The 12,309-nt window shown below is 47.9% G+C and overlaps 1 protein-coding gene across 1 annotated transcript; it reads right to left on the reverse strand.

The window, feature by feature from the left end:
• Positions 1-4,108: 4,108 nt before the first annotated feature.
• LOC125544257 (uncharacterized) lies at positions 4,109-10,023 on the reverse strand. The gene is made up of 4 exons (XM_048707873.2): positions 9,837-10,023; positions 9,606-9,674; positions 8,606-8,727; positions 4,109-8,370 (listed from the first exon to the last, which is right to left on the reverse strand). The coding sequence occupies exons 3-4, from the start codon at positions 8,658-8,660 to the stop codon at positions 4,457-4,459; spliced, it is 3,969 nt and encodes a 1,322-aa protein (XP_048563830.2). The 5' UTR covers positions 8,661-8,727; positions 9,606-9,674; positions 9,837-10,023; the 3' UTR covers positions 4,109-4,456.
• Between the last annotated feature and the right edge of the window lie 2,286 nt (positions 10,024-12,309).

Raw genomic sequence — 12,309 nt, forward strand, 5'->3', positions numbered from 1 at the left:
CACCGCTAATTTTACAGACTTTCTCGGGAGAATCAATCGGAGGGAGTAGCCAAGGAGGCACCGTACATCAGAATAAAGTATACCAGCTCCTGCTAATGATACGTGCACTGTAGATTCTGACTAGAGGCAGCGGTTCCAGTTATTATTAAATATATTTCGGTACAGTTCGGTCGAACCGACGACTGAACCGAAATCAGTTTCCTCCGGCGGATCAGTGCACAGCAGCTTTATGATTTATAAATGTCACATGTCATATTAGAATGGATCTCACCTATTAACTATGAAACCTAGTCTTATATAATTTTTTTCTCTCATCACCCCGCTGTAGATTGGAGCGAGCTGCATGACGTCTCACCACCAAAACGATCCGCAGGGATCAACTGTGTGTGGCACCACACCTTCATAATACACCGACCAAATCAGCTTCACCCATGGTATATCCATGCAGTTATATAATTTGTGTAGTTGTTTTAGCGGAAGACACTGGTTTTGCACTGCAGGTCTATGATGCCTAAGCCCCCCTTGCTCTTTGCTCCATGCTGCCAGCGAGTTTGTTTTTTGGGATTTCGATAGAGCACATTGTATAAATTGTTAAGAAGGTAATCACCGAGTTTACTAGAGTGAACTTTGAGCCGTAGTCCTGAAAGAAATATTTGACGGGAATGACTGAGCACCTGTGCTGGAGTATCATTCTTATCGCGAACAATGTGATACAAAGCTGAGTATTATTCTCAAAGGCTGGCATTACCTAGCTAGTTGTCCTCTCAGAAACGAATTTTCGAGCCCTCTTTTATCACGAAGATCCAAAGCGAAAAAAGCGTTTCTTTGCCGCCATTACACCGCTGATTAGTTCAGGAGAGGTGGAGCATCAGCCTGTCAAACGCCACGATCCATTCATGCATCACGGAACGAGCTATCCATTCGTGCATCAGGAACAACGGAGCAATATTACTAGTAGAGGATCCTATCTGGTGGCGTCTCTGTAGTACTAGGAAAGAACCAGAAAATCCCACCGAATCGTAGCCAGGAACAAGCTGGCATGATCTTGGTCGGGAACTAGAGCAATTAACTGATATTGGTGAGGGATTTTAGCGAGAAGAGGCCGCCCTCCGGCCCGTCCTTGTCGGCGTGGACGGGGCTCCTCGCCGAGCCGCAGGCCGTCGAGCGAGCACCGGCGGCTGGCGTGGTGGGAGGCGGTGGTGTTGACCAGCGGCTTGGACGGGCGGAGGGGATCGTGATCGAACCCCTCGCGCACTTGGTAACGTGGCTGCATCGAACCCACGCCGCCCGTTGCTCAGATCCGTGCACTACGCTTCAGACTGCAGTCTGCTGAGCACCCTGTCGACGACACAATGCGCTGCCGGAACTGATCAATACCTTGTCAAGACTCAAGACGCCAATACGCCATCATCCGGTGGCCGCACTTCTACTTGAGAAGTTGAGATCGCTGAAAGTTTTTCCACCCAGGTCAAACGAAATACTCCTACCTTTTCTGAGCTTTCTTCAGTGACTTTTCTTTTGGACGCCGTTAACTGCCACATGTGTGGCATATATGACATGCGCCCACACACCGTGTGTGGTGTGAGTAGGAGGCAGCCCACACGGGCTGTGTGTGGGCGAACATTGGAATTGCCCACACGTGTGGGCGCGGCTACTTCGTGCCACACGTCCAACAAGTACTATTCATCTTCACCCCGTACGTGTGGCACGAAGCAAAAATGCCCACACGTCCTGACGCAGCTACGTTAGGTACCCCGCGGGATGACTATTTAGTTGCCATCCTGGTTGGCAGATGTAGTTATCCGGGATGACAAGTGTGGTTGTAAAAGCATGTCAACTTTATCTGTTTTGGTTAACTATAGTTGCCATGTCTAATTTATGGTAGTTGCCGCGTGTAATCAAACCGTAGTTGCCATGTGTGATTAACTACTTGCCACATATGGTCAAAACAGTAGTTGCCATGTGTACTTACCTAGTTGCCACGTGTGGTCCAACCATAGTTGCTATGTATTGTTAATCACAGTTGTCATGTGTGTTTATCTGGTTGCCACGTACGCGCAACTGCAGTTGCCGTGTAGCAAAGAATCACAGTTGCCATGTGTGTGTACCGAGTTGTCACGTTCGCGTAACTGCAGTTGCCGTGTAGCAGAGAATCACAGTTGCCGTGTGTGTGTACCGAGTTGCCACGTTCGCGTAACTGCAGTTGTCGTCCACAACATAGGAGTGTCATGTGGACGAAAAGCAGTTCGCCCACACGCGCATGACCTAGGTGGTGGCTGTATGGGCAGAAACTAGTTCACCCATACAACGCAGCTGCCAAACAGCATGATGCGGGCGTGTGGGCAAACTTTCCAACGCCCATACACCAGCCTCATCCTACGTGGCACAAAAAATTAACCTTTTCATGTCAAGATTCGTGCAAAAGACACTGGACGACGATCCAGGCGTGTATGCGAGTTGAGGAACGCCCATACGTGTGGGCGTTAGACTTTTCGTTTCTTTTTGAGGCCTTCTTCAGAGACTTGGTAAATGGTAATGAGGTGATGGCATGTTTAGCAGTAGGATTTTCACAGTCCAGCGTACTACAAATTCTTGACACAAAACCAATAAAGGCCTTCTATTTACTCTTTTTTTAGAATTGGCCTTTTATTTACTAAAACAGGTCGTTTGGCTCCCGTCATTTCCACCAACTGAAATGAAAACCCGTGTGCCAAACGAGCTGTAAACGTTTTCATGAATACAGCCTGATAGTTAACAATATCTTCATATAGCAGTCAATTAGACAACTAGTAATAACCTCGAGGATGAACATACACTGGCATGGCAATCAGACAACATATTTGCAAGGATACATGCAACACAATGCCCTCCTCTCTCACAACCCCCTCCTCTCGCGACCCCCGCGTCGCCTCCGCCGGCGGCGGCGGGGGAACCCTAGCCGCACCGCCGCAGCCCCCTCCCCACCTCATCCCACCTCCTCGCCGTCACCTGAGGCAGCCGCCGGGCAAGCCCGAGGCGTCAAGGATGGTGGCGGCGGGGCCTCGGTTGCCCTGCTTTTGCGTGGGGAACCCCGGATCTAGAGTGGCGGCTCCATTGGCAAGGCACAGCCAGCTAGCAGCTGTGCGGGTGGTGGATCTGGTGTCCCGTCGCGCGGGCGGCGGGATCCGATGGTCGTTGGCAGCCGGCGGCGGCTTCTGCGGCGGCCGGTGCGCGCGATCTGGCGCCTTCCCTCCTCCCCTGTTCGGCGTGCAGGCCAGCCTGGTCGGGCCGCGCTTCCTCTTGGTCGCTGGTTCTATACAGGAGGCGCTGCTGGTGGCGGGGATCTAATTTGGGCGAAATCCCTAGCCGGCCTTGACCGGCCGCGCCGACGGCAACGCCTGAGGGCGCCGTTCCCCTCCTTGGAGGCGTCGGTATGGACTGATCTCCTCACTTCACCTTCCCCTAGGTCTCCCGGGCGAAAGCCCTAACTTTTTTGGGCGGCGGCGGCGCTCACGGCGCCGTTCCCTTCTTGAAGGCGCCGCTTTGGGAACCTTGGGGTTGGGTGACGCTTGTGGGTGGTGGGCGACGGCGATGGTGCGGCCCTATCCTAGCATGGATTTACGTCCGTTGCTTGGAGATGGACTCGCGTAGGTGGAGGTCGTCGGCTGGCGTCGTGGTGGCGTCATTGGCGGAGGACCTGCCAAGGCTCGCGTAGGTGGAGGTCGTCGTTTGGCGTCGTGGTGGCGTCGATGGCGGAGGACCTGCCAAGGTTGTCACCTCAATCTGCTCTGAAGATGGACCAGTGGAAGACGGCCACGACGACACATGTGAGTGGGTCGGACCAGTTTGAGCCCCGGACCTCGCAAATGGCTCGGTCGGGGTCTCCGGCTTTAGATGTTAGGTTTAGGTGAGAGGTCTGGGTATGTGGCCCAGCTTGCACCCCTTCATCATTTGGATAGGAGTAGCGGCAGATGTTGCCAAGATGGCGGATTTAGGTATATTGTTGTTCTACTTTGTAAGGTCCTCGAGAATAATTAATAAAATGGCCGCATGCATCTCCCAGTTGCAGAGGCCGGGGTCATCCTCCTTTTCCAAAAAAAAAACATGCAACACAAAAGAGGGAAGAAAATGCAATGTTGAAATATGTCTTAAATGAAAAAAGAGAACAAGAGAATCACCAAAGCCACATTACCTGATTGGAACATGAATTCAGACCACCAAACTCACACTTGTTGCATCTTCAGCCTCTATTGGCATTTCAATAGGATGATAATAAACTACAAGGAACAGAAAGTGTTTCTAGCTCTCCCAATGACAATAGAATACACAGGCCACCACCTATTTGACTACCTCCACATTGTTTGTATTTGGGCACTATTTATGATACATTAAAGGAATTGGAAATAATTGTCTAATGATGTTCACAGATAAAATGCAGCTTATATATTGACTGACAATGAACTTTTGGTGATCAAATTTACAGACAAAATGGAAGGCGGGGACGGTTGTGACTGCGAATATAGCGGACCAGATCATCGCTGTTGTTCTTGTGGTAATCAATTGTGTCACTCAGCTGCTTGATAGCTTCTCTTTTCTCCTGCACTCTAGCTGCTAGTTCATCGTCTTTTTCTTCAATTATCTTCTCAAGTTGAACCATCTTCTCAGCTGCCTCAGTAGCACTCCTAATCATTTCTGACATTTCCTTTTCTTTCTTTCTCAACCCAATAGCCAGTTCTTCGTTTTCCTTGAGCAGTTCTTTCTGCTCAGCAAGAGAATTGTGTACCATGTTCTGTAGGACACTAAACTCTCCACCACATGCAGATAAGCGGTTAATGAAGCACGCAATGCTTTGACTGGAGTGTAATTCAAGCTCATCCAATTGATTTTCCAATTTAGAGACCACTGACTCGGTGCTGTCTTTAATTTGCACAAAAGTTTCTTCCAGCAAGCTAATCCTTCCAGAGAACAGTTGTATTTGTTCTTCAAGATGCACGATCTCTGTTTTTGATGTTTCCACTGCCATCACATAGCTCTCTTCTTTGCATTTGCTCTCCGCTTCGGCAAGTTCAAGCTTCTGCTTGGCTAGCTGGAGCTCAAATTCAAGTTCTTGGACATGCTTTTGCAGCTCTGTGTTATCCTTATTTGCACAAAACATTTCCTCTTCCAAGTGGCGATGTTTGTCCAAAATTTCTGCATTTTTCTCTTCTAGTTGGTCTATCTGCTCAATATGATTTTTCTTGAGTACCTCGAGCTGAGATGCCTTTGTGGACACGTCAGCATATGTATGATGGAGTCTCTGAAAGTTGCCACCGATATCTTTGAGGCTCTGCTGGAGATCAGCAAGTTTGGTAGCATGATCTGAAACTTTCTGTGTAACTCTATCTTCAAAATCATTCATGGACGACAAATTTTCCATGCATATTTTAACCATATCTTTCAGATCTCCCTCCACCTTGGCCTTCTGAGATGACAATATATCTATTATCTTCTCCAAATCTTTCGCATTACTGTTCATTTCAATAACTTGACATGCCGCCTCAGCCTGAACTCTCTCGAGTTTCTCATGTAAGTTAGAAACTTTTAGTATTGCCTCTTCGAACTGTTGCTCCAAGCTGGAATTGCTTTCCAGCTGAACTGAAAGTTCCTCCTTCAGCTGTGCTATTTCACTTTCAAGATTCTTGATGGAAGACTCTGACTGTTTTAGTTGGGTTACTAATGTATCCTTCTCTTCTTGTGCCACCTCAATCTTCCTCTGTGACTCAGCCTTGACTTCTTCTAATTTCTGGGTCAAGGCACATTTGTTCTGTTCTGATTCATCATTTGCATGCTGCAGAGCTGAAATGCTCTGACTTTGCTTTTCTAGCTCTCTCTCAAAGTTCCTCACAGAAGCTTCAGACTGATGTAACTCTGACAGAACTGTTTCTTTTTCTTCACGAAGTGCTAGAATATCCCCCTGCAGATTGGTCCTTGATTCCTCAAATTTTTTGTTCAAGCTGGAATTGTTTTCTAGCTGAATTGAAAGATCATCCTTTAACTGAGCTATCTCGGATTCAAGGTTCTTGATAGAAAACTCTGCTTGCTTTAGTTGGGTTAAAACCGTATCCTTCTCTTCTTGTGTCACTTTAATCTCCTTCTGCAACTCAGCCTTCACTTCGTTGAATTCTTCGGTCAGGGCAGAGATGTGCTTCTGTAGATCATCATTGGCTTGCTGTAAAACTGAAACACTCGCATTTCGCTTTTCTAACTCTATCTCCAAGTTCCCAATTGAAGCATGAGACTGGTGTAACTCTGACAGGGCTGTTTCCTTCTGCTCACTTAGTGCTACAATCTCCTCAGACAAGCTGCTCCTTAATTCCTCCAATTGCTTGTTCAAGCTAGCATTTCTATTCTTCATTTCTTCATTAACTAGATGCAAGATCGAAATTTGCTCTCGTCCTTGATCTGACTCAGTTCTTAGATTCTTGATGGAAGCCTCAGACTGCTGCAACTCCGAAAGGGTTTTTCTCTTCTCGTCTTGGAGTACTATAATTTCAGCGTGGCGGCTAACCATGGCATCTTCAAATTGTTTCTTCAGGTTACAGTTATTCTTCTGCAGATCTTCATTGGCTAGCTGTAGAATATAGTTTTGTTCTCTTTGCTGCTCTAACTCACGTTCGAGAGTCTTGACTGAAGTGTTTGACTGCTGCAAATCATCAATGATTTGTTGCTTTTCTCCTTGTAACAGAATGATCTCAGCCTGTAGATCAGTCTTAACTTCTTCCAGCTGCCTACCCAAGCTAGAATTTTTCTCCTGCAGTTCTTCATTAGCTTGCTGGAAAAGTGAAATTTCATTCTGCTTTAGTTCTATCTCGCTCTGGAGGTTCTTGACGTAAGCCTCCGACTGATCTAACTGAGCAACTGCTGCATTTTTCGCCTTCTCGTGTACTATAACCTCATTAGACATTTCAGCCTTTGCCGCTCTGAGGCCTTCAATAGTCTCCTGAAGACTTGAAATTTGTTGGTTTTGCTGTTGAAACTTATTTTCAAGATCAATACTAGAAGCAACAGCTTCATTCTTTTCTCCGAGCACTGCTGCAAGCTCATTATGCAGGTTTGAATTCACCAACGCCAGGTCTTCATTATCCTTCTGCATAACAGAAATTTGCTTTAGTTGTTGTTCGAACTCGTGTTCAAGATTCTTCAAAGAAGCTTCTAACTGCTTTAGTTCTGATGCCACGGAATTCTTTTCTTTCAGTAGCTCTGCAATATTATCACTCAGTGCAAGTTTTGTTGATTCCATTTCCTTTTCTAGTTCCTTGATGCTACATTGTGCCTGCTCCAACTCATTCAAACACTTGGAATGTTCTGATACTACTCTTAATTTTTCTTCTTCTGCAGCTCCACGTTCCTTGTTCAGATTGTTCATTAGCTCCTCTTTCTCCACTGTCATACCATCTATCTCCACCCCTAAATGTTGAAGCTTGCTTTCGAGTAAACTGTTCTCTGCAATCAAGGAGTCATTTTTAGCTCTTGTTTCAGCAAGAGTTTCCTTCAGTTCGGAAAACTTGATATCCACATTCTTCTCATTTGCTTTCAGGTTATCACATTCCACTGACAGCATCAAGTTCTCATTCTTGGATTTTTGGAGTTCTGATAACAAGGTCTGCACTTCTTTCTCAGCTAAGTGGGCCTTCTCAAGTTGGGATGACAAGGAATTGCATTTCTCCACTGTATCTTGCAGCTGATTGCTCATATCTTCCCTCTTGTTCTCCAGGTCTATAATTAAAATCTTCAGGTCATCCCTCTCTTTTTCCATAATTTGCTTCTCGCCAGATAACATCCTCATCTCATTCTCCATGTCTGTTGATGTCTTCAGGGATTCTGCTGCCTCCTTCTCTGCACCTTCAACCAACAATTTTAGATGTTCGTTCTCTGATGACAAGTTTGCAACATCTGAACTAGTAGCTTCTTTGTCCATTATTGCTTTTTCTAATAGCTTCTTCAGATCAGATATTTCTTTCGTTTTTTCTTCTGCATTTTGTTTCAGCTTCTGAATCTCTGCTTCCGTACTTTGCTCTTCACCTTGATGTTCTCCAGCAAGCTTCTGCATCCAGTCATTTTCTTCATTTAATGCATCTAGTTTCTGATTAGGAACGTCAGTGTCTGATCTGTCTCCTTCCGAGTCTGAATCGGATGAATCTGAACCAGTGGAACTGTGCCCAACATTTTCCAGTTTACTGATTAGATCTTTGCAGTGCTTGTGAAGGTATTGGTAGTCTTCATGGAAGCCCTTTACAAGGGAGGATAGTTTTGATTTCTTCAAGGTATTTCCAGAATCATCTGGTTCGCTTTCAGCCAGCTCACTCTCCTCTCCTATCATTCGCAAAATGTGCTCCACATTCTCATCAACACCTGAGGAAATATAAAAAAACAACTAAACTTTATTCAAACAATACATGGTAGAAGCTGGAGTGCTTGGATGATCAGGCAAAATATAAGCTAAATCACTAATATATCCACACTCAACAGGAATATTCTATTTATGGAGAATAATTTGACGAATGGAGGAAATGTGATTGGTGGTCCCTCTACAGTCTAGAGCACAAAACATGCATGATAATTGATTGCATACTAGTCAAGAGAATACCCTTTTTGTTCTCCAATATATTTTTGGACTTTCTATTTTTGTGTTTCTTCGTCATGCTGGACTGCTGATGGTCACTATATCCACACCCTTCGCTTCTGAACGACAGATGACTGGAAGGTGAACTGTGCAAGAACGAAAAAAAAAACAATTAATTCACAACTCATCCAGGAGAACAATTGTCACAAGAGGAACCGTTTAATTAAGCAGTAGGTTCAAGGACCTACTGCGCACTTCACTCATTCATTAAGCAGTAGTGACATGACATAGGGCACAAACTAAGATATGGATATGCTTGTCAGCCTCATCCTTGCACAGTATAGCATCTCGATGCCAGCCGACACATCCAAGAACACCTACATGATGTATATAGCAGCTAGCTATCATTTTCCTAGACTACTCTGCTACTTGCTTATTTCTTTGTCCATGGTTTGAATATACGGGTTTAGTGTATCGGGAAAAAAAAGTATCTATGGGTTTAGTTTATCAGGAAAAAAATCTATGGGTTTAGTGATTTAGTCCAGAAGTGAGAAACAACTTGGATTGGGTTGGGTGGAAAAGGCATGCAGTTCGGTTTAGTCTGGATGCCAGCTTTTTGTTTTGTTTTGGTTTGGTTCGGTTGCTGGAGTCGTGACGCTAGAGGTTTACTGATGTGAGAACCTGCTGCTTGCTTTTGTGGCTCCATTTTCTCTGCGCACTCTTCCGCCTGATTGTTCTACCTCCCCCCTTCTAATAAAGCATAAGCAGAGCTCCTGCTGTTATCGTCAAAAAAATACAGTCTGGGCTGGGTTCAGTTTGGATGTGAAACTATTCCCAGGTTTGTTAACCTACATCATAAGGATGGATGGCCCTCCTCCAACAATACCCAAAGTCATATACACCCATTTTTTCCGATTCAACTCATACAGAACAGAAACTTCTCCCTACTAGTCCGATAACAAGAGCCGCCGACCCGCATCTATCTAGACTGTACAACAGAGAGTGAGCAGATCAAGAAACGTACCCAACGAAATTAGTCCTGCCTCCTTCACTCTATATCTCCCGCCTCTTGTTCAACTCGAACTGCTAAGATCTGAGAAAAAACAACAGTAACGAAAGAGCAAGCATGGTCAGGTACCGCGCATGGACTGCAGCCAAGCGGAGCTGTCACTTAGCACAGATCGGAACAGGGGGAGGAAACCGAACAAGAAGAGATGGGAACCCGGCGGGAGAGAAACGGAACAAAGGGAGTTACCGGGAGGGGTGAAGCGGTTGCTCGATCGGCGCAGGAGCAAGCCGCAGCCACAGCCTCTCTCTCCACTGGGCAACCGATGTGTGGGCAGAGTTTAGAAACGTACTGCAGGCGGCCTCGCACTCACAGTCACAGGGCAGGGGAGCGAGTGAACAGCGTGAGCCCTTGAGCGTCTGGCTGACTGAAGCTGAAAGCCCTCGGCGTCTGCGGCTTATTACGGGATCGCCCCCGAACCCGAACACCGCTCCCGCCAATTCGAACGCGAGATGCACCACCTTTGCGGCAGAGGCCCACGAGGCAGCGCGGTCTGTCTGAGCTGGCGGGGGCGTGGGAGCCAGCCATGCCGGCTCTTGTCTCTCTCCTCCAAAGCTGCGGAAGCAAACAAAAAGGAGTTCGCGGTGGCCGGTGGGGGCTGACAAGGACGGCCTCCTCCTACTGTGCCGCAGATGGCGCACTGCTTTTGTTCTTGTTGGCTTGTGAGCCATCTTGTCTCCTCCACGAGGAATCTTCTGTGGTTCTATGCCGTGGAGTTCCGGTAGATCCAACGGTGAGCGTACGTAACTGGATGCTGCGTTTACGTTTAGTTTGTGCGAGAACAAAGCGTCACGGTTACTCTGTCAATGCATCGACAAGAGGGTAAGGCTAAATTATTGACGTAAGCCGGTGGTTATGTGCAAAAAAAGAAGATAACAGCATGCCACAAACCGGATTCCGGTTTCTCGCACGCTGTTATGCCAGAAACCCGATCCGGTGACATGGGAAGACCGAGACGCTGCCCAACAGCCCTCCTCCCTGCCGCCCTCTCCCGCATAACCGCCGTCGGAGGGCTGGTCGGCGAAGCTGCGCCGGACCCCAGGATGGCGGCGCGGGGCGAATCTGATGCGCTGCCACCCCTGGTGCTTCCCCACGACAGATATGACGCACGACGCAAGCGCCCCGAGCCCCTGCCGTGGCGTTGCGTGCGGCCGCCGGCTACCTCCGGGCCTCCTCCTCGTGCCCTTGCGCGGCTACGCCCCCTCCCCCACCCCCCGCCATTGGGATCTGGAGCTTCTCCCGGCCAGCCCCGACGTTCCCTGGCTCGTTGCGGTCCTCCGGTGGCCGGGCGCGCTGTCCTGGTGCGGCTCCTCTCCCCCACCCCTCCCTCGCAAGCCTCGCGTCGGCCACCTCAGGCGGTGGCCTCGCAGGTGCGGCTGGGATTCGGCTCTACGCGTGCTCACCACCACCACCCCATCCCGACAGGGGCGAGTATCGCCCGACGAACATAGACCTATGTCCATGGCCGGCCAGGCCGGCTCCGGGCCTGGCGCATCGGAGGAGTTGCGCTACTTCCGGCTTCCTTGGCTCGCCGGCGCCTCGTCGCCTCCGCACCCCCACCCTGCTGGTGCTTTGGTTGGACATCCATCCCGACGCGTCTTCGATTCTGGCGTACTCCAGGAGTTGTGCCCCCTTTCCGGCTCCTTGGGCTCGTCGGCGTCCTTTCTGCTTTGGTCTCGGCGACCCAGATCTGCGCGGGCTCGTCGGCGTCCTTGCTGCTTTGGTCCCGGCGACCCAGATCTGCGCTACCCTCTGGATCCTAGCTCGTTTGGCCCCCGGCCACCGTCACATCCTCCACCGCTTCTCATTCTGCCTAGCCACCCAGCCGGCTACCTCGGTGCTGAAGGAAATATGCCCTAGAGGCAATAATAAAGTTGTTATTTTATATTTTCTTATTCATGATAAAAGTTTATTATTCATGCTAGAATTGTATTGACCGGAACTTAAATACATGTGTGGATACATAAACATATACCGTGTCCCTAGTAAGCCTCTACTAGACTAGCTCGTTGATCAAAGATTGTTAAGGTTTCCTGACCATAGACATGAGTTGTCATTTGATAACGAGATCACATCATTAGGAGAATGATGTGATGGACAAGACCCATCCGTTAGCTTAGCATATGATCGTTCAATTTATTACTACTGCTTTCTTGAATGTCAAATACATGTTCCATCGACCATGAGATCATGCAACTCCCGGATACCCGAGGAATACCTTGTGTGTTATCAAATGTCACAACGTAACTGGATGATCATAAAGATGCTCTATAGGTATCTCCGAAGGTGTCTGTTGAGTTGGCATGGATCAAGATTGGAATTTGTCACTCCGAGTGTCGGAGAGGTATCTCCGGGCCCTCTCGGTAATACACATCACAAGAAGCTTGCAAGCAAACTGACTAAGGAGTTAGTTACGAGATGATGTATTACGAAACGAGTAAAGAGACTTGTCAGTAACAAGATTGAAATAGGTATGGAGATACCGACGATCGAATCTCGGGCAACTTAGCACAAGTCAAGCAATCAACCTACACATGCAATTCTAAGAGTGTAGCAGCGGAAAGTAAAACATTTCATATGAAGGTAAAGGGAAGGGTTTGGAGAAAGCAAACACAATGTAGACACGGAGATTTTTGGCGTGGTTCCGATAGGCGGTGCTATC

The sequence above is a fragment of the Triticum urartu genome, chromosome 3A, assembly GCF_056163025.1.
Source record: "Triticum urartu cultivar PI428250 chromosome 3A, HENAU_Tu73, whole genome shotgun sequence".
Taxonomy (NCBI): Eukaryota; Viridiplantae; Streptophyta; class Magnoliopsida; order Poales; family Poaceae; genus Triticum; species Triticum urartu.

Excerpts from the sequence above, each read along its gene's own strand:
- LOC125544257 (XM_048707873.2), bottom strand. The coding sequence starts at position 8,660 with ATGACGAAGAAACACAAAAATAGAAAGTCCAAAAATATATTGGAGAAC. Across the intron at positions 8,371-8,605 it reads TATATTGGAGAACAAAAAGG|GTGTTGATGAGAATGTGGAG; the intron begins GTATTCTCTTGA and ends ATATTTCCTCAG.